Source organism: Nannobrachium achirus (assembly GCF_963921795.1).
Source record: "Nannobrachium achirus genome assembly, contig: SCAFFOLD_220, whole genome shotgun sequence".
NCBI lineage: Eukaryota > Metazoa > Chordata > Actinopteri > Myctophiformes > Myctophidae > Nannobrachium > Nannobrachium achirus.
In genome coordinates, this window is record NW_027664807.1 from 3,440 (window position 1) to 27,688 (window position 24,249).

Here is a 24,249-nt window from a genome sequence, read left to right on the forward strand (position 1 = left end):
TAACATTAGCATGTGTTAGCATTAGCATGTGTCAGCATTAGCATTAGTTAGCATTAGCATTTGTTAGCATTCTTTCTTCCCGATTCGCGTTACCATTGCGACGTAATTCGCAAAAAACAACGCCCAAAAACCCCATTGACTTAGAATGGGTGAAATTTCAGCACGTAATAACTGCCGCACGATTTACGCCAACCCCGCAATATATACATCAAAATGTGCGGCTCGGCCGGGAATGGTGTGCTATTACTTTTCTTTCCGATCTGCGTTACCGTGGCAACGTAATTTGTATAAAACTACGCTCAAAACCCCCCATTGACTTTGAAACCCAGAAACTTTCGCCCCACATTACTCTGACATACTCTTGCCTAGCAACGTCACTTAAACTTTAAAATGCACACACAACTTTGGTCTTTTTCCGGCCAATAGGAATGAGCTGTAATTGATTAAGCCCCGCCCCCTCTGTAACAGGAAGTGCCTTTCGCCAAACAGGAAGTGCCTCTACATCTCATGAACCGTGTGTCGTACAGACGCACGGATGGCGTCATATAACTTGATTAAGAGTCCTTAAGCTTAATTGGTGCTTCTTGCGCCAAACAGGAAGTGCCCTTTGCCAAACAGGAAGTGCCTCTTTATCTCATGAACCGTTTGTCGTACAGACGCGTGGGTGGTGTCATATGACTTGATTAAGAGTCCTTAACCTTAATTGGGGCCTATTTCGCCAAACAGGAAGTGCCCCTCACCAAACAGGAAGTGACCCTTTATCTCATGAACCGTTTGTCGTACAGACTTGTGGGTGGTGTCAAATGCTAATGCTAACACATGCTAATGCTAACACATGCTAATGCTAACAAATGTTAATGCTAACACATGCTAATGCTAACACATGCTAATGCTAACAAATGCTAATGCTAACACATGCTAATGCTAACAAATGATAATGCTAACAAATGCTAATGCTAATGCTAACACATGCTAATGCTAATGCTAACAAATGCTAATGCTAACACATGCTAATGCTATGCTAACATATGCAAATGCTAACACATGGTAATGCTAAAAATGCTAATGCTAATGCTAACAAATGCTAATGCTAACCTAGCCTAATGTTTAAAGGAAAAAATGTTAATGTTAAAGCTAATGATAAAAATGCTGATGTAAAGAATTCTAAAAATGATTTTAATGTTAATGCAAAATGCTAATGCTAACACCAACTGCTATACAAGGTTGCACACACTTAGCGAGCTGCAGGCACACTTAAAATTTCTTAGAAATGTTCTTTTCTAGTTCTTATTTATTTTTTGCACATGAGAGTGGTGATAACCCGCCTGCCCCCCACCCGCCAATTGAGTCTGAAACCTTGACTTGGCATTGCGGGCGGGTTGGCGGGCGGATGGGGGCACCGGGTCGGCCCGCGCATCACTACAGTGTACATATTAATATCCTTGTTGTTCAGCTATTGCTGCTACAGTGTTGAGGAACAAAACCACAATAACGTCACTCTTGGGTAGATGTAACAATACAAATCATGATTTTAGTCTTGAATTTAATATTGAATGTGCATAATCCAGAATCCCATCCATGGTGTGTATCTTATTAAGCACTTAGTGGTTTCAAATTGAATTTTACCACCACCACCACCTGTGATATCAGATACAGTAGGCTATGACGGTATATTGTTACAGTGAGGCAATATTATTACATGCAATATAGTTATTATGTGACTCATTTTCCCCATATAAACAGGAACTACTAAGTATCAAACCAGGTGGGCAGCACCCGAGGCCATCGGCAGTCACTCCTTCAGCATTAAATCTGATGTGTGGTCCTTTGGCATCCTGCTGACTGAGATCATCAGCTATGGATGCAGACCGTACCCAGGTCAGAAACACACTCAGTACAAAGATAGTGAACTCATGATTCCACATGTGGTGGTGTGTCACATGTCACCCCCACTCTGCCTCATCCTGTCTCTATCTACTGTACTCTTCAATAGAACAATAATAATACTGTCTCTATCTACTGTACTCTTCAATAGAACGATAATCACCCTGTCTATCTACTGTACTCTTCAATAGAACAATAATCACCCTGTCTCTCTACTGTACTCTTCAACAGAACAATAATCACCCTGTCTCTATCTACTGTACTCTTCAATAGAACAATAATACTGTCTCTATCTACTGTACTCTTCAATAGAACAATAATAATACTGTCTCTATCTACTGTACTCTTCAATAGAACAATAATAATACTGTCTCTATCTACTGTACTCTTCAATAGAACAATAATACTGTCTCTATCTACTGTACTCTTCAATAGAACAATAATAATACTGTCTCTATCTACTGTACTCTTCAATAGAACAATAATCACCCTGTCTCTATCTACTGTACTCTTCAATAGAACAATAATCAGCCTTTCTCTATCTACTGTACTCTTCAATAGAACAGAAATCCCCCACAAAATCACTTTAAATACATTATTTCTCACCCAGGACAAGTAATGTCAATAACAAACCCAGGAGTTTTATTAAGTTCCAGAAATGATAACACAACCTCCACCTACCCAGTAATGATTGTGTTCCTCCAGGGATGAACAAACCAGAAGTGAAGTCTGCATTGAAGAAAGGTTACCGTATGCCGCGGCTGCAGAGCTGTCCTATGAAGATCTACAACATCATGCTGGAATGCTGGAAGCAGAAACCAGAGGACCGACCCACCTTTAAACATCTGCATAATGTCCTGGTAGGTTCTACACCACCTTCAAACATCTGCATAATGTCCTGGTAGGTTCTACACCACCTTTAAACATCTGCAGAATGTCCTGGTAGGTTCTACACCACCTTTAAACATCTGCATAATGTCCTGGTAGGTTTCTACACCACCTTTAAACATCTGCATAATGTCCTGGTAGGTTCTACACCACCTTTAAACATCTGCAGAATGTCCTGGTAGGTTCTACACCACCTTTAAACATCTGCATAATGTCCTGGTAGGTTCTACACCACCTTTAAACATCTGCATAATGTCCTGGTAGGTTCTACACCACCTTTAAACATCTGCATAATGTCCTGGTAGGTTCTACACCACATTTAAACATCTGCAGAATGTACTGGTAGGTGTCTACACCACCTTTAAACATCTGCACAATGTCCTGGTAGGTTCTGCACCACCTTTAAACATCTGCATAATGTCCTGGTAGGTTCTACACCACCTTTAAACATCTGCATAATGTCCTGGTAGGTTCTACACCACCTTTAAACATCTGCAGAATGTCCTGGTAGGTTCTACACCACCTTTAAACATCTGCAGAATGTCCTGGTAGGTTCTACACCACCTTTAAACATCTGCATAATGTCCTGGTAGGTTCTACACCACATTTAAACATCTGCAGAATGTACTGGTAGGTGTCTACACCACCTTTAAACATCTGCACAATGTCCTGGTAGGTTCTGCACCACCTTTAAACATCGGCATAATGTCCCGGTAGGTTCTACACCACCTTTAAACATCTGCAGAATGTCCTGGTAGGTTCTACACCTTTAAACATCTGCAGAATGTCCTGGTAGGTTCTACACCACCTTTAAACATCTGCAGAATGTCCTGGTAGGTTCTACACCGCCTTTATACATCTGCAGAATGTCCTGGGAGTTTCTACCATTCTGGAAGATTTTGAGACAGCAAAACTGTGCAGAACTGTCAATCTCTCTCTCTCTCTCTCTCTCTCTCTCTCTCTCTCTCTCTCTCTCTCTCTCTCTCTCTCTCTCTCTCTCTGAAACATACATATTTTTTGATGAACTGTACTTGGACATAATGGAATTGTCATTCTTAACTTTTAACATCCACACGTTTATATCCTCCAGGCTCAATTATTGTAATTCACTTTACATAGACATTGAGCAGTCTGCACTCAGGAGCTTGCAGCTAGTGCAAAATGCTGCTGCCTGCCTTCTCATGGGCACAACAAAAGCAAGAACACATCAAGACGGTTTTAGCTGCTCTCCACTGGCTCGCAGTCTATTTTAGAATGAATTTTAAAGTTATTTTATTTGTTTTTAAATCCTTACATGGGCGACCGTGCCTTCTCTGCTGCTGCCCCCGTTCTCTGGAACTGCCTTCCTCTGGCAATTTGAAGAGCCCATGTCTATTGATGTTTTTAAATATCTTCTTAAGACACATCTATTTTCTCCAGCTTTTAATGTTGCTTAAATATCCTTATATATTTTGCTATATTTTATATGTTTATATGTTATATGTTTTTATGCTGTCCTGTGATTGTTGTACAGGCCTGTTTTTCATTGATGCCTTCCATGTACAGCACTTGGAGCAATGTCTATTGTTGTAAATGTGCTTTATAAATACGTTTGATATAACTTTTGGTTGGATGTGTTACTTTTTGTCCAAATTTACTCTCAGAACAACTGCTAAATGTTGACATTATAAACAGCACATCAAAGTACACTCTGGGAGGACATGGATTAATAATGTCTGACTTGTGCCTGCAGGGAGAATATAAAGAGACCAGTGACACTTCTGATTCTGATTCCACAGCAGACCAGACAGGTGAGACGTGCCAGCTGGCAGGGTTTCATTAATATACATTTAATACACTTGAATAGAAACTATATGTCTCAAACATGCCCATGGATGCCATGAAATCAGGGAAACAATTGTCCGGTTCCCAACATTCCCATGCAAAGCTAGATCGTTTTGAATGAAGGCTGCTTTAGAGCGGGTTTACAATTAGAGTGAATGAGAGCTCACATACAAGCACACACACACACACACACACACACACACACACACACACACACACACACACACACACACACACACACACACACACACACACACACACACACAGTCATGTTTATCAAACAGCTGCTGAAGAGCCTAGAGTCAAAGCCAGTGGTTTTGGTTTAGTCAGCAGTGTCACCTATTGGTCAGAAATTATATTCTGTCAAGGTTGTCTAGGTCAGAAATTATATTCTGTCAAGGTTGTCCATGGCAGTGAATGTAATACAGTAATCAGTTAAAGATGATAAAGCCTGGAGAAAACTAAAAGAAAACATTTAAACCTCGTTACCCAATCCTACTGCTACTGTTTATAAACTGGATTATACACAAGCTTGTTGAACAAACAGTGTTTAATGTGGGACGGTTGCGTCCTGTCTTTAATGCATATCCTCATCCCTCCCTGTAGAACATGCCATTGCTCTGTACGACTATGAGGCCCAGGACAGTGAGGAACTGAGTTTCAAGAAGGGAGACAAACTCAAAATCTTAGACAAGTGAGTGTGACACAGTTTTCAACTTTAGTTTTCCCAGTTTAAATCATATAGGCTTATAAAACAAACACATAAGTCAATAAGCCTTGCTGAGCCATGAGGCTCATAGGACAGGAGCCTATCTCCTGTTTCTGTAGCGTGAGGCAGCTTGATGTACAAGTAGGCTACACCTCCTGGACATGACGCTAGTATACACCCCAATCTAACCCCGGATAATGAGTGGCAAGCAGGGAGGCACTTGGTCCCATTTTTCTTTGGTACGATGAACAAACTCACATGCTAGATCTAAACACTTCAAATGTCTTGTGTGAAGTTAATTGTTATGTAAAGTGCCATCCACATCTTTTGCACCAGCAGAGCCCGCAAGTACTGCATACGTAGGTATGTTTGTAGGTAGGTAGGTGTGTTTAGGCTCGTAGCCCAATCAGGGACCAGCATCTCTGGCAACGTCATCATTAATAGCCAATGAGGGACCAGCATTCCTGGTGGTGCCAGTGGTGATGTCACTGGCAGTGGTGGAAAAAGTACTCACACTTTGTACTTAAGTAAAAGTATAAATACTGCAATGTAGATGTAGGCCTACTCCGTTACAAGTAAAAGTACAGAATTCAAAATGTACTTAAGTAAAAGTATGAAAGTGTTGGCATCAAACATTTACTTAAAGTACCAAAAGTAAAAGTACAAAAATGTTTGAAAATAGCAGATCTACTAGCTCACAATGCGTCGTGATGCGACACGTTGTGAGCTTGTAGATCGGCTATTTTCAAATAGCCTAGGTATGAAATAGGGCTAAAGTGGTTTATGTATGTTTTATATTATTATAATTTATATCTGCAAAGTAACTAGTAACTAAAGTTTTCAAATAAATGTAGTGGAGTAAAAGTACAATATTTGAATCCAATAGACGTAGTGGAGTTGAAGTAAAAGTATTAGAAATTGGAAATATTCAAGTAAAGTACAAATACCTCAAAATTGTACTTAAGTAAATGCACTTAGTTACTTTACACCACTGGCACGCTCTGCTGGTGCACAAGTAGGTCATACATGGCCTACTTGTGCACCAGGTGTAAGTTAGCACATCGACAGAGTGCAGTTCTTTTTTATATTTTATTTAAGCAATATTACACGAGAGGGTGTTCATTATCGTCAGTATCATCAAGCCTGCGTTGGCAGCACAGAAGGGATGATATTACTCAAGTGTAATATTGTGATTATACCTGTGCCCTTAAAAAAACATTTAATTGTAATTTAGCTACTATGTCCCTGAACTTCATAGGAAAACATAGCGTGGGGAGAGCGAACTCTTCAGCTCTTTCGCAACCAGCACAGCTGATCTCTTTGTTTGACGAGACCATGCATTATTTGCAACCAGATTGCTTCATTGGAACTACCTGTTGTATAATCATACATTATTAGTACGCTGTGGTCTTTATCTCTAAGTGTTTTAATCTGCTGTTGTTTTTTCTTTCCTTCTTCCTTCCTTCCTTCCTTACACCCCCCCCCTCTCTCTCTCTCTCTCTCTCTCTCTCTCTCTCTCTCTCTCTCTCTCTGCAGAGATGTGGAGGAGGGGTGGTGGAAGGCTATGTTAATCAGTACAGGTCAGGAGGGATTAATCCCCAGTAATTATGTGACCACAGCCCTGATGGAGACAGAGGAGTAAGTAGTGCTACACATACACTGTATAACTGGTATAACTGTTATATATGATTTAATAAGTAGCTCTATACAATATAGACTGTATGACTGTTATGTATGCGTTAATAAGTAGTTATTATTGTTATATAATTACTTTTGCCAATAAACAAAAGAAAAGAATAGAAAAGGAAAAAATCTGGATTTTATTTATAGGCTAAATTGAACAGCCCTTGGGTTATTATCACAGGTTATTATCATGGGTTGATTGATTCATTTCTACTGTGGTGTCCCAACAGTTAAGTAAAAGTATCAATACTGCAATCTAGAAACGCTCTGTGATTCTTTTATAGGCTACTACCTACAGTATGAGGGTGGATTCTGCCAATGCATTTCAATGGGAATTTAAATGCATTGATTATTCATTCATTCATTCATTCAGGAATCCGTAAATGGCAAGCAAACCATTTTCATACTAACCCTAACCCTAACCCATTGAAAATTGGCAGAACATCTTCATAGGTTGAATAAAAGTGTGGCGTGACCGTGTCCTTACAAGTAAAAATCCGGTAACCATAAGTATTGTTATAAAAATATACTTATGGGTAAAGTAGTCATTATGCAGAATGTCCCATTCACAAGTTTTCAAGTGTAAAAAAATCTTTTAAAAATAGCCGATCTACTATCTATTAAATGATGCATGGGGTGAATAAGTGTAGCCTCGTAAACCAGTCTCTTCCTGCCGTCATTCAGTTTACTAGGCTAGAATAAGTGTGAATGTTATAGCATCAAACCTGATGATTTGTATTGTGTTGTCCTTTGCTCTCCTTGTCTTTGCCCCCCCTTCATACCTGGAAAACAACACAATGATGGAGCTTGTTGCACAGGAACAGATTTAACCCATTGATATAAACCTGCAACCTTGGTGTTTCTGTGTTGACGACAGTAATATTTACACTGTAAACCTGTGATGTCTGTTGACAGTAATATTTACACTGTAAACCTGTGATGTCTGTTGACAGTAATATTTACACTGTAAACCTGTGATGTCTGTTGACAGTAATATTTACACTGTAAACCTGTGTTGTCTGTTGACAGTAATATTTAAACTGTAAACATGTGATGTCTCTCTGTTGACAGTAATATTTACACTGTAAACCTGTGATGTCTCTGTGTTGACAGTAATTAAACAACTAAGAGAGCTAATGTTTCAATTCTACGTGAACAGGAAATGTCCAAATGCTCCTGGAAGCAGTAGTCCGACACAGTAAAGCCTTAAGGGACCTGAAGCATCTGGAAGGTACAGAAACAATGATTAGCTACAATTTAACATATCAATTTGACCTTGTTCTACTTTTTAGGGTTTAGGGCCCTAAACCCTAAACCCCTAATCTTCTTTGCCTTTTTTTTTTTTTACTATTTTGAAAAACATTTTTAAATACTTCAAATAGCCAATCTACATCGACACGTTGTGAGCTTGAAGGTCAGCTGTTTATTAATTATTTTAAAAATATATATTTTCCAAAATAGTAAAACACAAATGGCAAAGGAGGTTAGGACTGAAATAGGCCCTTAGTCTTTTAATCACCTTAATTTCAAGGGTTTCCTGAATGGGTGTGTCTGAACGGGCCTGTACAACTTGGAATTGTAGTAGTTGAGGCATTACATTTTGTTTGCCTCGGTTCCACTCGCCCCCCTAGTGGCGAAAAAAAGAACCTCTGGGAACTCAGATTGCGGTTCCACAGATAAATATTGTGAAAATAGCCGATCTACAAGCTCACAGCACCTCGTTCTGAGATTTTAGATCAGCTATAAAACCTTTGCTTCTTTCTTATACTATGAGACAATTTTGACAATTTTTACCAGTTTGTATAGTATAGTTTGTTGATTACTTAAAAGTTTGATGCAGTAATGGCATTTTTTCCTTTCTTTTTATTTTGAAAGTTTTTTTTTTTTTCAGATCTGAAAAGTCCTTAAAATGTCAGGTCCTGAGCCTCAGTTTGAGATGCACTGATATTAAGCACAGAACAGGACTGTGTTTACACAGTGACGGTAACATTAATGTATCCGTACTTTGCAGATGAATTGCAGATTCAAATGTAACCTCAGTTAAGCTTTTTTTACATGAACCACTTGAACAATAGCATCTGAAAATAGCAGATCTACAAGCTTTTCCCTATATAACTTCATAGCTAGTTTGACAGCACTCTCATCAGTGTTTGTTTGTTTACACATCTTTCTTAAAACTGAGAGACTGCGGTTACCAATATGGTGTTTAATGTTTGCTTTTTTTAATGTGTGAAAATGTTGGTGTATATTACATGTCCAGAAAAGAGTCATCATGTAGAAAGTGTTTCATTATTTGTGATATTCTATCATGTGTTTTTCTTCACAGATTCTTCACCTCTGTCACTGGACCCAAGCAGAGCTAAAAGACGTAGTCATTGTTTTTTATTTTTTTTTAATGTAGCAGATCTACAAGCTCGCAATGCGTTGCATCGTCTTAAGCTCATATTCATAAATGGAGATAATTGTAGATCGGCTGTTTTTGCTACTTTTGTGTGACATTGGACTTAATTAGTATATATAGTATAGGCCTACATATGGAAACAGGAGTTTTCTGCCTTCCGCAATGATATGCTCTATGCCAGGGGTCTTCAACAGGGGTGCTCCAAATCTTTTTGCAGTAGGGGCGAGATCATTTAGCGACCTACAACTGGGTTGCAACCTGGTCGGTAGTTTTCACCGACTGGGTTGCTAAATCTACCGACTGGGTCGCTAAATCTACCGACTGGGTCGCTAAATCTACCGACTGGATCGCTAATCTACCGACTGGGTCAATAAATCTACCGACTGGGTTGCTAAACTACCGTCTGGGTCGCTAAATCTACCGACTGAGTTGCTAAATCTACCGACCAGGTCGCTAGATTTACCGACCGGGTTGCTAAATCTACCAACCGGGCTGCAAAATCACCGACCAGGCCAGGTCAGTGATTTAGCGGCCCGTTCGGTAGATTTAGCGACCCAGTCGGTGATTTACCGGCCCGGTCGGTAGATTTAGCGACCCAGTCGGTAGATTTAGCGACCCAGTTGGTAGATTTAGCGACCCAGTCGGTGATTTACCGACCCAGTCTGTAGATTTAGCAACCCAGTCGGTAGATTTAGCGACCCAGTCGGTAGATTTAGCGACCCAGTCGGTGATTTACCGGCCCGGTCGGTAGATTTAGCGACCCAGTCGGTAGATTTACCGACCCAGTCGGTAGATTTAGCAACCCAGTCGGTAGATTTAGCGTTAGCGACCCGGTCGGTGATTTAGGGTTAGGGTTAGGGTTAGGGTTTGGGTTTGGGTTAGGGTTAGGGTTAGGGTTAGGGTTTGGGTTTGGGTTAGGGTTAGGGTTAGGGTTTGGGTAAGGGTTAGGGTTAGGGTTAGCAGCCTGGTCGGTGGATAAGCAACCCTGTCGGTAGATTTAGCGACCCAGTCGGTAGATTTAGCGACCCAGTCGATAGATTTAGCGACCCAGTCGGTAGATTTAGCGACCCAGTCGGTAGATTTAGCGACCCAGTCTGTAATTTTAGCGACCCAGTCGGTAGATTTAGCGACCCAGTCGGTAGATTTAGCGACCCAGTCGGTAGATTTAGCAACCCAGTCGGTAAATTTAGTGACCCAGTCGGTAGATTTAGCGACCCAGTCGGTAGATTTAGCGACCCAGTCGGTAGATTTAGCGACCCAGTCGGTAGATTTATCGACCCAGTCGGTGAAAACTACCGACCAGGTTGCAACCCAGTTGTAGGTCGCTAAATGATCTCGCCCTCTCTCTCTTTTTGTGATAGGAATTTCCCCTACCTCTCTATTTTGAGGAGAACATTCAAAATACACATGAACATAAATCTAACAGATTGATAGAAAATATTAAAGTGTGAAAATACACATGAACATAAATCCAACAGATTGATAGAAAAGATTAATGTGTAAAAAAAAATATTTATTTACACAACACTGGTCTGTGAAGTCCATGAAGATATCTATGACCTCTATGAAAAGTTTAATCTGCAGGATGATTTTATACATGTATCTCTCTCTCATCTAGACAATATGCTGTGTTGTTTCCGTTTTTATTTGTTTTTAAAGCAGGTTTTGCAAGTTGGGTTCAGATTTTGGGAGAATGCTTTGTTCTAAATTGCGGTCAGGGACGAGTGTCCCTAGTGTTCCTATTCGGGGTTGAACATTCAGCAAAAAACAGCAAAACAATGTTAAACTCACTTTGCCACTCACTTCCCTCTATAGTGTGTAGAGTGTGTATACTTCGACGTACAGATTATACAGGTTTGATTGTTTCAAAGTTTATTGAATAGGTTCTTGGGTCTACCTTTGATTCTGTATTACATGTAATATATTGTATAATTCTGTATGGAAAGCTTGATTTATCCTCTTTCTATCTGCAAAATGTTTGTTTAATAAAAATCCACCGTAGACATGTTATGAGCTACTTTCAATTCAGGTGATTCCTTTTCTAAGTGTTGGAGTTTGGAAGCGCTCGTCTTCAATAACGCAACATCCTGCATTTAGAAACATGTGATACACAGGACCGGTGAGTGGTTTCCCACCAGATGATCAGAGAAGGCGAGGTCAGAGCTGGTGAGGTTTTTGATGGCAGGGGTGGAAAAAAGCGTTTGTAGAAACAAACGCTCTGAAAACAGAGCGAGTGACTGCGTAGTTCTTCATCCGTCGTATGGGACCGCACACAAAATAGATGATCTACAAGCGGGCATGCCGTGTTGTTAGCTTCACGATCACACACACGTTGGGGGGAGAAGTCACTCATGCAGAACATTCAAGAGCTCCACCGACGCTCCGGTTGCTTATACCGACTAGAGAGCAGGACACAGCCGCTAAACATGCTCTGAGCATGGGAGGAGAAGAGCCAGAGCCTGGAAATTAATTTATGACGGCTAGTTTGTTGAAACCGTTTACATTTTTATCTGTAAATATGGCATGAAGTTGCGGAATCTTTATAATTTTTACACCTCTAAATGCTAGTTGTAATTTATTTTGTTATCACAATTGGCATGCTCACTGCAGTCAGCTGTCTCCGGGCGACAGACAGTAGGTACAGTTAGTACTACTCTAGCACACACAGTTCTGGGCGAGGCAGCTTTTTCCATCAGCGGCCCAACATCCTGGAACTGGAGCAAAATCTTTAAAATTGTCCTCCCTGCCGTCTCTTGGCAAGTTCAAAGGACTGATCCTTACCACGTTCAATCATGATTGCACATGTTTCACTTGATCTGTTGTCTCTGTTCTTTTGTAAATTGCTCTGTTTAATTTATAATGTTTTAATATTGTGTTTTTTATTGTTCTGTATTGTAACCTTGGCTACATTGAAAATGAGGGCTTGCCCTCAACTGTACTTCGAGTATAAATAAAGGTGATGATGACAGTAGAGGCGCTGCGTGACGTCATCAACGATATTAGCCAAACAGATTGACCTTGTTTTTGCGAGTCATCACAGCTTTAAGTAAAAACACCAATTCTGTATTGTAGAAATACTCTGTTAGGGCACGGTGAAAATATCGAAAATAGCAGCAGACCTCCAAGATCACGGCGCGTTGCAGCACGACGCATTGTGATCTTGGAGGTCGGCTATTTTCGGTGCTTGATACCACACTGAACGAAGCATAATCATGAAGTCAATACAGGAGATGTTGTGTAAAGGCATGGATTTCTTCTACACAGAGAGGGCAATTATTTTCTCAACATAAGATGCTGCATTCAAGTTCAGGAGAGATTGGACAAGGCAATTCTCTTGAACACTGCCTTCAGGTATGGCATGGAAAGAGGGGCATTTGCATTTCTTTCACCATAGTAAAAACTCCATTCATGGTCTGGAGAGGACACTTTTTGACGCTCAAGCCCCTTTTGATGTCTATGTGTGCACGTTCCTGCCACTGAGGGTGGATTCTGCCTGTGCATTTCAATGGTTAAAGCTCTATATTGTGAATTTCTGATCATTGCTATGTTTAGGCCTACCACTATGAGGGTTAGGCCAACTACCAGACCTGGAATTTATGCCACATGGCCTTTGGTGTTGTCCTGTTTATTTTTTATATCTTTTTTTGGGCCAAATGCCGGGGCAGAAAGGCCATCAAATAAAGCAAGATTTTAGTCCATTGAAAGAATCAATTCAATGCGGGGATAAGGATTATTTTCAATGTAATATGTAGACTATCAGCAGTTAAATAGATACTGTCAGCCCTGCACCAATCACCAGGTCACTGGAGTGGTTTAAAGATGGGGACTCTGGGGAGTTAAGAATTCAGAATCTCAAAAAAAGACGCTGCATGTCTTCATGAAAAGAAAGAGACACTGGTGTCTACATGACAAGAAAGAGACACTGGTGTCTACATGACAAGAAAGAGACACTGGTGTCTTCATGAAAAGAAAGAGACACTGGTGTCTAGTCTGGTAGGAGGCTATGGGTCCCACGCACCCGAAAGATATATTTTTCTAACCTACCTTTTTAGAATCCTTAAGGTGTCTAGTTAATGAATTTTGATGTTCCCAGAGCCAATTCGTGTCCGATATATGTTTTTTTTAACCATATGTTGTGTCCGTCCAGGATTTTCGGCTGTGAAAAATACAAACTTTAAATCAACATAGCTCGTGAACTATACATCCGACAGAAACCATTCACCCCATTTTATGTTCGTTTTTGCGAGATGAATTGATTGATATGAAGGATTGTCATGGTTCCATCATGTTTAGTGCATTAAAACCCAAATAAACAGAACAAAAGTTAAAATTCGCCTAAAATAGATCACAACAACTCCTCCCCCATGCACCCTATTGATATATTTTTTCTAACATTTGCATTTTTACAATCTTCAAGATGTGTAGTAAACAAATGTTGGTGTTCCCAACTTGAAATATTGACACATGTATGTTTATTCTGGCATAGTGTTTGCTATAGTGAATTTTCGCAAATATACATTATTCTGTATACATTATTCTGAGACAAATGTCCAATTTTTCTGTTTCATTTTGGCATGAGGCATTGAGGGAGATGGCTAGAGACATAATATGTACATTTATGGATCATCAATACTCAAATAAATGCTAAAATGCAGGAAACTCAATAGGCAGAATGGGGCCAGAGGACATTTACCAATACAAATGAAGTTTATTTTTTATTTTATTTTTTTCAAATTGTTAATCTGAATGCTTTAGGTGCTTTAGAGCCAGGGTTTAATTTTGCCTACAGTAACCCTAACCCTAACCCAAATATACATGACGTCTTAATTAAATGATATGCATAGACAAATTACCCTATTTGCAGTGCTTAATTTGTCAGTGAACAGGTGCTGGATCCTGGGTTGGGCTGCGCACGCACGCGTCGACAAATTACTTTTTTCTATTTTAGCTTTACTTATCTACATCAGAAAATGACAAGAAATTTGAACAAAAACATGAAAATATAAAGTAAAGAAAAATGCTGCAGCTAAAGAGGTCTCTATTTGGAAGGTTAAAAACATAAATGAACAAACAGCACTATTTTGATTGACAGGGAAGTCCCGGATCCAATCAAAGAGGTGGGGGGAACATGTTCCCCCTTGTTCCCCCACAAATTAAGCACTGCCTATTTGGTTATATTTTGGCATGACATGTCATGCCAAAATACCATTTCATGCCAAGATTTGATTCTAGACATTCCAATGGAACCAACCTTGTCATGCCACCTTGTCGGGCAGGGGGGTAAATGCCGAATGATTCAAAGATGGACAACATTTTGGCAAGGGATTAGATTAGATTAGATATCTTTATTATCCACAAGGGAAATATACAATACAATAAAACACCCAGTAAAGTACTTCAGTTCTATAAAAAGTATAAAATAATTCTAAATATTAAAAGGTATTTAAAAGAAAGCAAAGTCCTCCATCCATACTGTGGAACACTCGTGTGTGTGTGTGTGTGTGTGTGTGTGTGTGTGTGTGTGTGTGTGTGTGTGTGTGTGTGTGTGTGTGTGTGTGTGTGTGTGTGTGTGTGTGTGTGTGTGTGTGTGTGTGTGTGCGTGCGTGCGTGCGTGCATGTGCGTGCATGTCCGTCCATGTCCAGTTCATCCGGGCACCTGTGTGTGTGTGTGTATTCTGGTCCAGTTCAGGTGAATCAGGTGTTGGGGGGTTTGTGTTTGTTGAGGAGCCTAATGGCAGAGGGGATGAAACTGGCACTGGCCTTTGCCTTCTTGAGTGTAGAGGCGTCATATCTCCTACCCGAGGGCAGGATCTTGAAGCAGGTGCTGAGATTATGAGTTGGGTCTCTCACGATCTTTGCTGCTTTTTTCACTGTCCTCTGGTCGTAGAGATGCTGAAGGGCAGAGCACTGCATCCCACAGAGCTTAGACCCCACTGAGGTTACCCTCCTTAGCCTTGTTGGCCTCTGAGAGACCCCTGTACCAGGCCAGGAAGGAGAAGGTAAGGAGGCTCTCTACATGGCAGATGTAGAAGCTGCGAAGGATGGGGGGGGCAACATCCATATACAGTATCTCAGCCTCCGTAGCAGGTAGGTCCGCTGCTGACACTTTGCAAAGATGGCCTGTGTGCTGTCATTAAAAGTCAACCCACTGTCAATAGTGGTCCCAAGATATTTGTAGCTGCTGACCCTCTCCGCCAGCTCTCCACCCAGTGTCAGCTGAGGAACAGGGTCGAGGTCATCATCCTTCCTCCGGGGGCTTATGAGAAGCTCTTTAGTCTTCTTCACATTCAGCTGGAGGTAGTGCTCCTCACACCACTGGTGGAGCTTCTCTGCTTCCTCTTCAAAGTGAGCAGGGCAGTTTGAGGTGTCCACCAGAGCAGTATCGTCCTCAAACTTCACAGCCATGCTCGCACTGTCTGAGCCCCTCAGGTTGTTGGTATAGAGGGAGAACAGGACTGGGGAAATCACTGTCCCCTGGGGGGCACCAGTAGATGTAATCAGGACAGAAGACGAGGAGTTGTTGACCTTAACAAACTGCTCCCTTTTAAGGAGGAAGTCCATTATCCAGAGGATCATGTGAGGATCCACCTGGAGATAAACGGCCATCACCAATTTTCAAATGGACCCTTGAGCTTTCACCTTGATTTATGTGAATGTAAATGCGTGAAAACCTCCCCCTGTACAGACATGCCAAATTTAGGACAATCTCATGCAGTGTTGGGTAAGAACCAGCATAGCTGAATGGTTAGGGAGCTGCCTGGGGAACCAGAGCCCCTGGTTGACCCAACTTTGATTCCAGGCAAGGGTTCCAATGTCCATGTGTGTGGAGGAAAATAGGTATCTATCTATCTGCATCTCATCTCAACTCAACACAATTAAAAGCACATTTCTAAAGCACGTTAACATGACCAGGTCATCCCAAGTGCTGTACTGTACAGATGCACTACAGATGTAGTACAGTCGTCTGAAGATGCACTAGAGTGTTCAACAGAACACAACAGTGGCCCACAGATGCACTAGAATGGTCTACAGATCACAACAGTGGTCTACAGATGCACTACAGTGGTCTATATATGTCGTACAGTGGTCTACATATAAACTATAGTGTCTGCAGATGCAATACAGTGCTCTACAGATGTACTAGAATGGTCTACAGGTGCACAACAGTGGTCTACAGATGTTTTACCGTGGTCAACAGTAGGGGTGGATAATGGCAAGAATTGGCGATGCAATACGTATCACAATACTTGGGTCATGATGCAATAGTATCACGATATATTGCGAATCTTTGCGATACACTACTATTGTGATACTATCGCGATAAATCAGCTTTAAAAGCTGAAGACGCTGCTCTAATGTTGTTGTTTTCGTCGTTCGCAGCCATTTTCTCGAGAGACCTCACTCACTGAACTGTGGGAAGGGGAAGTAGCTACTATAGTAAAGCGAAATCTAGAGGCAGCGGAGTGTCAGGACCGGACTTCTATCATTGGTTCCTATACATGGGAACATATTTTATTTCCCTCAAGTATCGCGATACTACAGCCTGAAGTATCGATACAGTATTGGCAAATAAACTATCGCGATGTATTGCCATATCGATTATATTGCCCACCCCTAGTCAACAGCTGCACTACTGTGGTCTATGCAGGACAGCCCAGGCTATGCAACAGCTTTCACCTACACATCAAGAGCTGCCCAGTCGACTGATATTTCATGTCTTTATTAAATACTTGCCTGGTCTTTAGCTGAGACTGGCAGTCCATGATTTTCCTTTACTGATACTAATGTTTTGCTTTTGTTTATTTTGGTATTCATTGGTATTTTATTGCTAATGTCTTTATATATTGCATTGTTATGTTGTTTTCTATTTTAACTTTACAGCACTTTGGGTGACCTGGTCATGTTAAATGTGCTTTAGAAATGTGCTTTTACCGGTAATTGTGTTGAGTCGAGATGCAGTGGTCTAGATAGACAGACAGAGGAACCCTTGCCTGGAATCGAACCTGGGTCAACCAGGGGCTCTGGTTCTCCAGGTGGGCTACCTAACCATTCAGCTATGCCGCCCCTATAAAGACAGTAATAAAAACTACATGGTTCTTGAGATTGTCCTAAATTTGGCATGTCTGTACAGGGGAGGCTTTCACGCATTTGAATCATTAGGCATGCCCGACAAGGTAGCATGACAAGGTTGGTTCCATTGGAAACTTGAGGTTGTCTAGAATCAAATCTTGGCATGAAATGGTATTTTGGCATGACATGTCATGCCAAAATAAAACAAAATATGGTAATTTGTCTATGCATATCATTTAATGAAGATGTCATGTATATTTGAAATTGTTTGCAGATATCCAAAACTGTAGGCAAAATTAAAACCTGGCACTATGCTTTGAATTTGGATGGGATGTGTGTATCAAGCACCCAAAGCATTCACAACAATTTGAATAAAATAAAATAAAAAATAAACTTCATTTGTATTGGTAAATGTCCTGTGGCCCCATTCTGCCTATTGAATTGCCTGCATTTTAGCATTTATTTGAGTATTGATGATCCATAAATGTACATATTATGTCACTAGCCATCTCCCTCAATGCCTCATGCCAAAATGAAACGGACAAATTGGACATTTGTCTTAGAATAATGTATAGTTAAGACCTTTTGTAGATTTTACATTCTCTTTTTTGCATTTGCGAAAATTCACTATAGCAAACACTATGCCAGAATAAACATACATGTGTCAATATTTCAAGTGGGGAACATCAACATTTGTTTACTACACATCTTGAAGATTGTAAAAATACAAATGTTTGAAAAAATATATCAATAGGGTGCATGGGGGAGGAGTTGTTGTGGTCCAGTTTAGGCGAATTTTAACTTTTTTTCTGTTTATTTGGGTTTTAATGCACTAAACATGATGGAACCATGGCAAATCTTCATATCAATCAATTTATCTTGCAAATACGAACATAAAATGGGGTGAATGGTTTCTGTCGGATGTATAGTTCACGAGCTATGTTGATTTAAAGTTGGTATTTTTCACAGACGAAAATCCTGGACGGACACAACATATGGTTAAAAAAAACATATATCGGACACGAATTGGCTCTGGGAACATCAAAATTCATTAACTAGACACCTTAAGGATTCTAAAAAGGTAGGTTAGAAAAATATATCTTTCGGGTGCGTGGGACCCATAGCCTCCTACCAGACTAGTCTACATGACAAGAAAGATACACTGGTGTCTACATGACAAGAAAGAGACACTGGTGTCTACATAACGAGAAAGAGACACTGGTGTCTACATAACGAGAAAGAGACACTGGTGTCTACATGACAAGACAGGAGTCACAGTCAGCTGGGGCATTAAGGCCACTGTGGCCTCAGGACACAACACAAGACCAAACAGAGGGGCAACGACCGCTATGGCCTTTGTAGCCTTACTATCCAAATTCATGCCTTGTTTTACTACTAATAGTAGTTGCATGATGTTCACACTGGAGGGCGCAATACACTTATTCACTATATATTCACTAGACTCAGCCTGTTGTCTGTAATTTGAATTTCCACTTCCTCCCAGGTCAACTCATGTTCCTTTGGTGGCTGAGAACAAACTTTGAGCAACAACTACTGGTATGAACAACACAGAATGATCATTTATTGCTGATTATCCCCATTATGACTGTGATTCTGAAGCAAATCATTTTGTCAAGTTTGGTGTGTTGTGATACCACGTAAGGCCCAAAGCCTGTTGTTAATGCTAACCATGGCATAACATACTGTATGTGCTTGTTTAAAGCCCAGATACTTGATAACAAACGAACCAGGGGTTGTGAGAATGTTGTTAGTGTGTTACTTTAGAGCAACACTATCGTTGTAGTGATGTTTATGAAGAGGTGTGTTGCTAATCTCTAAGCTAGCTAGCTGGCTGGTCTGAGCCAGCAGCATTATGAAAACTTAAACTAGAGTTTACTTTAGCTATTGAACAATAGCAGATATACAAGCTCACAGCGCGGTTGCTATTTTTGAAAAATCATGAAAATATTCAAAAAAGGAATTTGAATACATATTTTTCAAAGCAAACTTCTGCAACTCAAATCTCTGCTTCTGGGGGGGGGGGGGGGGGGGGCATTGGGGGGTTTGTGGCCAACTACATGTTATTTTTGGGGCCCTTGACATGGAAAAGTTTGAGAACCACTGATTTAGAAGACATTTATAGAATCGGTTCAACATATTCAAAGACTTGCAGACATTTTTGTGTTCATGTGACCATCATACCTTGAATGCCCCCCTTGCCATGAAGGAGAGGACCTGATAGTGCTGTGGAAAACATGTTTTTTTTTCTTCACAAAAATATGTTTTTTTGCATGTAAAAGTAAATTTTCTTGCTGTCAACATAATCAGCTGTTGTGTCAAAGCAAATTGATTCAGGGAGAACATTTTATATCATACATGTTGATGACAGGGGCGTCACAAGGGGGGAAAAGGTGGGACTGAGTTACTAGGGCCCAAGGTAAATATTTTATACTTAAGCTATTGAAGAATCGGTGCTGCGCTGCGAGCTTGTATATCTGCTATTTTTGAAAAGTCGTGAAAATGTGTGCAAATCTTTGAATATATGTATTTTTTAAGGGAACATTTGTAACTAAAATTTTGCTTCTGGAGGGGTCCCTGGAACTACTGTAACTATTTTGAGGTGGGGGTCCGTGGCCAAATACACATCATTTTGGGGGTCCTTCACATGAAAAGGTTTGAGCACCACTGACATAGCTTTTTCAAAAGATCTAAGAAGGATTTGAAATATTCAAAGACTTTTAACGATTTTTCAAAAATAGCTGATCTACAAGCTCGAGTGCCGCGCTGTGAGCTTGTATATCTGCTATATTGCAATAGTTAAAGCCAGGGATAGCTCCAGGGGGGGCTAGAGGGGGCTTTAGCCCCCCCTGGTGAAGGCTTAGCCCCCCCTCCCCAGAAACCCAATTTTGATGAAAAATATTTAACAAATAAATACACTTGATTATGTGAAAGACAATTGGCTGACTTCTATGTAAACCATACTATGAAATCATATTTTTAATGTTGGAAAGCATCTTCAGCATCACAAAACCCTATCCTATCTCCTACAGTTCACAGATTTGGACCAGGCATCTGCCAATGATCTGGTCTGTTCTGTTATCCATACCCTAAGCGAGATAATCTTATATTGGTGGTATTATTGGTTGACAAAATTCATTAGCCCCTGCTCTAAAAAAGCCAGTCCCCCCCAGTCACAATTCTCTGGAGCCGCCGCTGGTTAAAGAACAAAAGAATGCGTAATAATGTGTTCCCAGTCTAAATGGGTCAAACCCCCTCCCCCTATGAAGAACGGCGAATCCTTGTACCCAGGGCCCAGAATTTGGTGCGACACCCCTGGTTGATGAACTACCAACTTATAAATCCATGTGATAGATGCTAGCTTAAGATTACCCTGAATTGATGATATTTCCCAAAATGTGGCTGTGGGGTAAGGTGAGACAATATTGCTTCAGGGTAAAGAGAGACACTATCTTACAATACAACAATATACTTTGTGTTTTATACATTTTTTTTTTATTTTTCGTTCTGCCCATTGGTGGAAATGACAGGACAAACCCTATAAAAAACTTCTTCTATGTACATTTTTGAAATGTGCATATTTAACCTGGTTAACCGTGTTTTTGTGTTTTTATGGTAGTAAAAGTACGTGGATCACTTTACCCCCTTGGTTTCTCTGGTCTGTCTCGGTTTACCCCGGTGCTGGGGTAAAGTGAGCCACAGAACCATTTTTTTTTTTTTTTAAACAATCATATTATTTTCACTGCCGTTTGTCTTGAATACATTCTGATAACTTCCTTTGTTAGGAAACATCTCAAGTATCTGGATGGTTATAATTTACATATTAAATAAATTACACAAATTCATAGTTTTAAAAGGGTATGTAGCCTATTATGCCATTAAAGGATGACTTCACCACTTTTCAACCTCTTCACATTAATTGGTCCTCACTTATTAAATATTAAATAAACAATTCTGGCTTGTGGGCAGTTCAGATAAGAACAATGGCTTCCATTTAACTTCCATTGCAACTTTTCAGGAACAGAAAGCCTGCGGTTTCTATTTTGGATTCCACATCAATGATGTCACTGGTAGACAGGTTTCTGAACTGTCCACAGCCCTCCTATGAGACAGAGTAGAATTTGTCTTGCTATTTTATCATGAACTGGACCAATTATAATGAAGATAGGTTGAAGAGTGAAGTTGTCCTTTAAAAGTCTTTGTAATTAATTCATGTGTTCTTTTAATTTGTTTTGTTTAATGACCATGATACTGACCATGATACTGACATGATACTGACCATGATACTGACACGATACTGATCAGATACTGACCACGACACTGACCACGATACTGACATGATAAGGCCATGATACTGACCACGATACTGACATGTATCTAGGGCGGTGAAATCTCGCTATTTCTATGTGTCAATACTTCGACTATGGGAGTCAGGGTTACTGAGGTTTGGGGTTAGGTTTAGGCATAGAGGTTAGCATTCACCAGTGCCGGCAGGTTAGCATTTCACCAGGTTAACATTCACCTGCGTCAAAATACTGGGATGTAGAACAGATGTTATGTTGAAATATCATATCGACACGCGCCTTGCACCGCAAAGCGTTGTGTGCTTGTAGATCGGCTGTTGAACCTTCTCAGGGGCACACCAAAAAGGTCCCCAGGCACAGTGGTTGAGAAACACTTCCTTAGAGCATAGGCCCTAAGGGAGAAGTGATCACTGCCTCCACCTCTGGCCTCCTGAAAGGTCAATTTTCAGGGCAGTTTTGAAGGAGGCCGGTGAGCTACATTCATCCGAGGCACCCCTACATTATTACATTCCTAATTTTCACTCCCAGCACGTTATAATTATAGCATATTTTCGCGATTATTTTGCAAGGAAAGTGAGATAATAGCCATTTTGGTTAGAACTTAGAATTTTGTACTTCAAGTTTAAAATTATACTAAATATATTTTTAAATGTCCAAATGAATTTCAAATATTATCAAATTATCTCGCGGCACCCCTGGACTGCCAGCGCGGCACTCCAGGGTGCCCCGTCACCCTCTTTGAAAACCCCTGTTCTAGGCTACTGGCAAGCCACAGCCAGCTAGTATAAAACAGTCCAACAAGTGATCTAAAATGCAGATCGCTAAATCTCATAGAGGTGCAAAAGTTACAGATTAGTAGACTGGTGTCCGATGGTTTTGCTGTTAAAAAGTTCATTTAAAAACTGTTACAATAACATTAAAATGTCATGATGTGACAGAGCTTCACGCTGACAGAGCTTCCTCGTCACGTGACGAGAAATCCATGTTTGTTTGTCGCCTGACAGGTGTACTGCCCCTGTTTACCGGTGTCATTCAGCCTTTGCCTACAATGGAGAGCTGTACATATTCGGTGACTATTGGAAGAAGTGCTTCAAAGATCTGTGGAAATTCAATCCACAGACGTTCTCCTGGAAGAAGGTTGAGTCCAAGGGAAAAGGCCCCAATAGGATGACTGGGTGCTGTTGCATGGTGGGACATCGCATCATCTTTACAGGAGGAAAAAGAGATGATCTGTACATCTTAGATTTAAATCCGACGCTGAAAACATTATGCAAAGCAGTGTTCATTCAGTACAGTCTGAAGTGGTCAGGACTCCCACACATCAGGTGGGAACTTTTAGCCATGACTAACCAGCAACAACAAATGGGAGACAAGCAGCACAGACCAGTTAAAAAACAGCAGATCTAAAAGCTCACAACTCGACACATAGTGATGCATTGAGAGCTTGTAGATCTTCCATCATTACCTATACTTTGGGACTCCCTCTCTCCCCCCAAACTGATTATACAAATCTATAATGAGATTCCTAAACATTAATAAGCTAGAATACTGTATGAATGTAATATTGTTGCTGTGTCTGTAGAAACCAATGAGGCAGGAGATGGAGATGAGTCAAGTCTGTTTATGCTCAACATAAAAATAAATGAAAGGCGCTCGGGTGGCGCAGTGGTGGTGGGCAGGAGTTTGTGGGTTGGAATCCACCGTGGTACAACTGGATATGTCGGGCGTCTGTGCGAACACAATTCCCCCGTGTTCGGTGGCAGAGCAGAGGCAATGATTGCCTCAAAGTGCCATTGGCCCAAAAAGAAAAGCCCGTCTACTTCCAAAAACGCTTTGATCGCCGAGAACCCCTTTTTTTCACAGCGACACTGGGCCACGGTGGTCGGTCGGACGGACGCGGTTACAATCTTTCATTTCCGTGTGGAAGTAAACACAATTTACAATTTAGGCAATTTAGTAGATGCTCTTAATCCAGAGTGATTTACGATAAGCACATAATAATACATCAAACAACAGGTAAGGTAATGCATCAATATGAAATGCATAGCAACATTAATAAAAAGAAAGAAATAATAAAAACACCCCGGTTAACATCCAGGTTTTGTGAATTTCCACAACATGGACACCATTGTGGCTTCCGGGCTCTTCAAAATAAAGTGCAGTGAATGCGCCACTCTGCAGCCAAATAATTACAAAAATAATGGCATCCCTAAGTGTTAAAGACTTGTGGAACTCTGGAGGTCACTTCAATAAAAACACTGAGCTTGATTGTTGGTAGCACTCTGGCCTGAATAAAAAAGGTTTTGTAGCCATTTGAAAATTTGTAGTAATGGATATTTGATTTTTTATTATTTTCAAATGGATTATTGGGGCTTCTTTAACAAAAAATAACATTCTTTCACCACTCATACCCAAGTTATTGTAGCCTTAACTATACTTCCAATAATTAAAGCTATACTGTGTAAGTT

General features: G+C 40.6%; 1 protein-coding gene across 1 annotated transcript in view; it reads left to right on the forward strand.

The window, feature by feature from the left end:
• Window positions 1-1,743: 1,743 nt before the first annotated feature.
• LOC308280790 (tyrosine-protein kinase HCK-like) overlaps window positions 1,744-24,249 on the forward strand; it is a gene marked incomplete at both ends in the record, with an annotated part of 106,802 nt that continues 84,296 nt past the window's right edge. Inside the window, 5 exons of the mRNA XM_080755106.1 lie at window positions 1,744-1,878; window positions 2,590-2,738; window positions 4,505-4,562; window positions 5,203-5,290; window positions 6,842-6,943. Coding sequence (XP_080611232.1) covers window positions 1,744-1,878; window positions 2,590-2,738; window positions 4,505-4,562; window positions 5,203-5,290; window positions 6,842-6,943 — 532 coding nt within the window. The remainder of the gene's footprint in view (window positions 1,879-2,589; window positions 2,739-4,504; window positions 4,563-5,202; window positions 5,291-6,841; window positions 6,944-24,249) is intronic.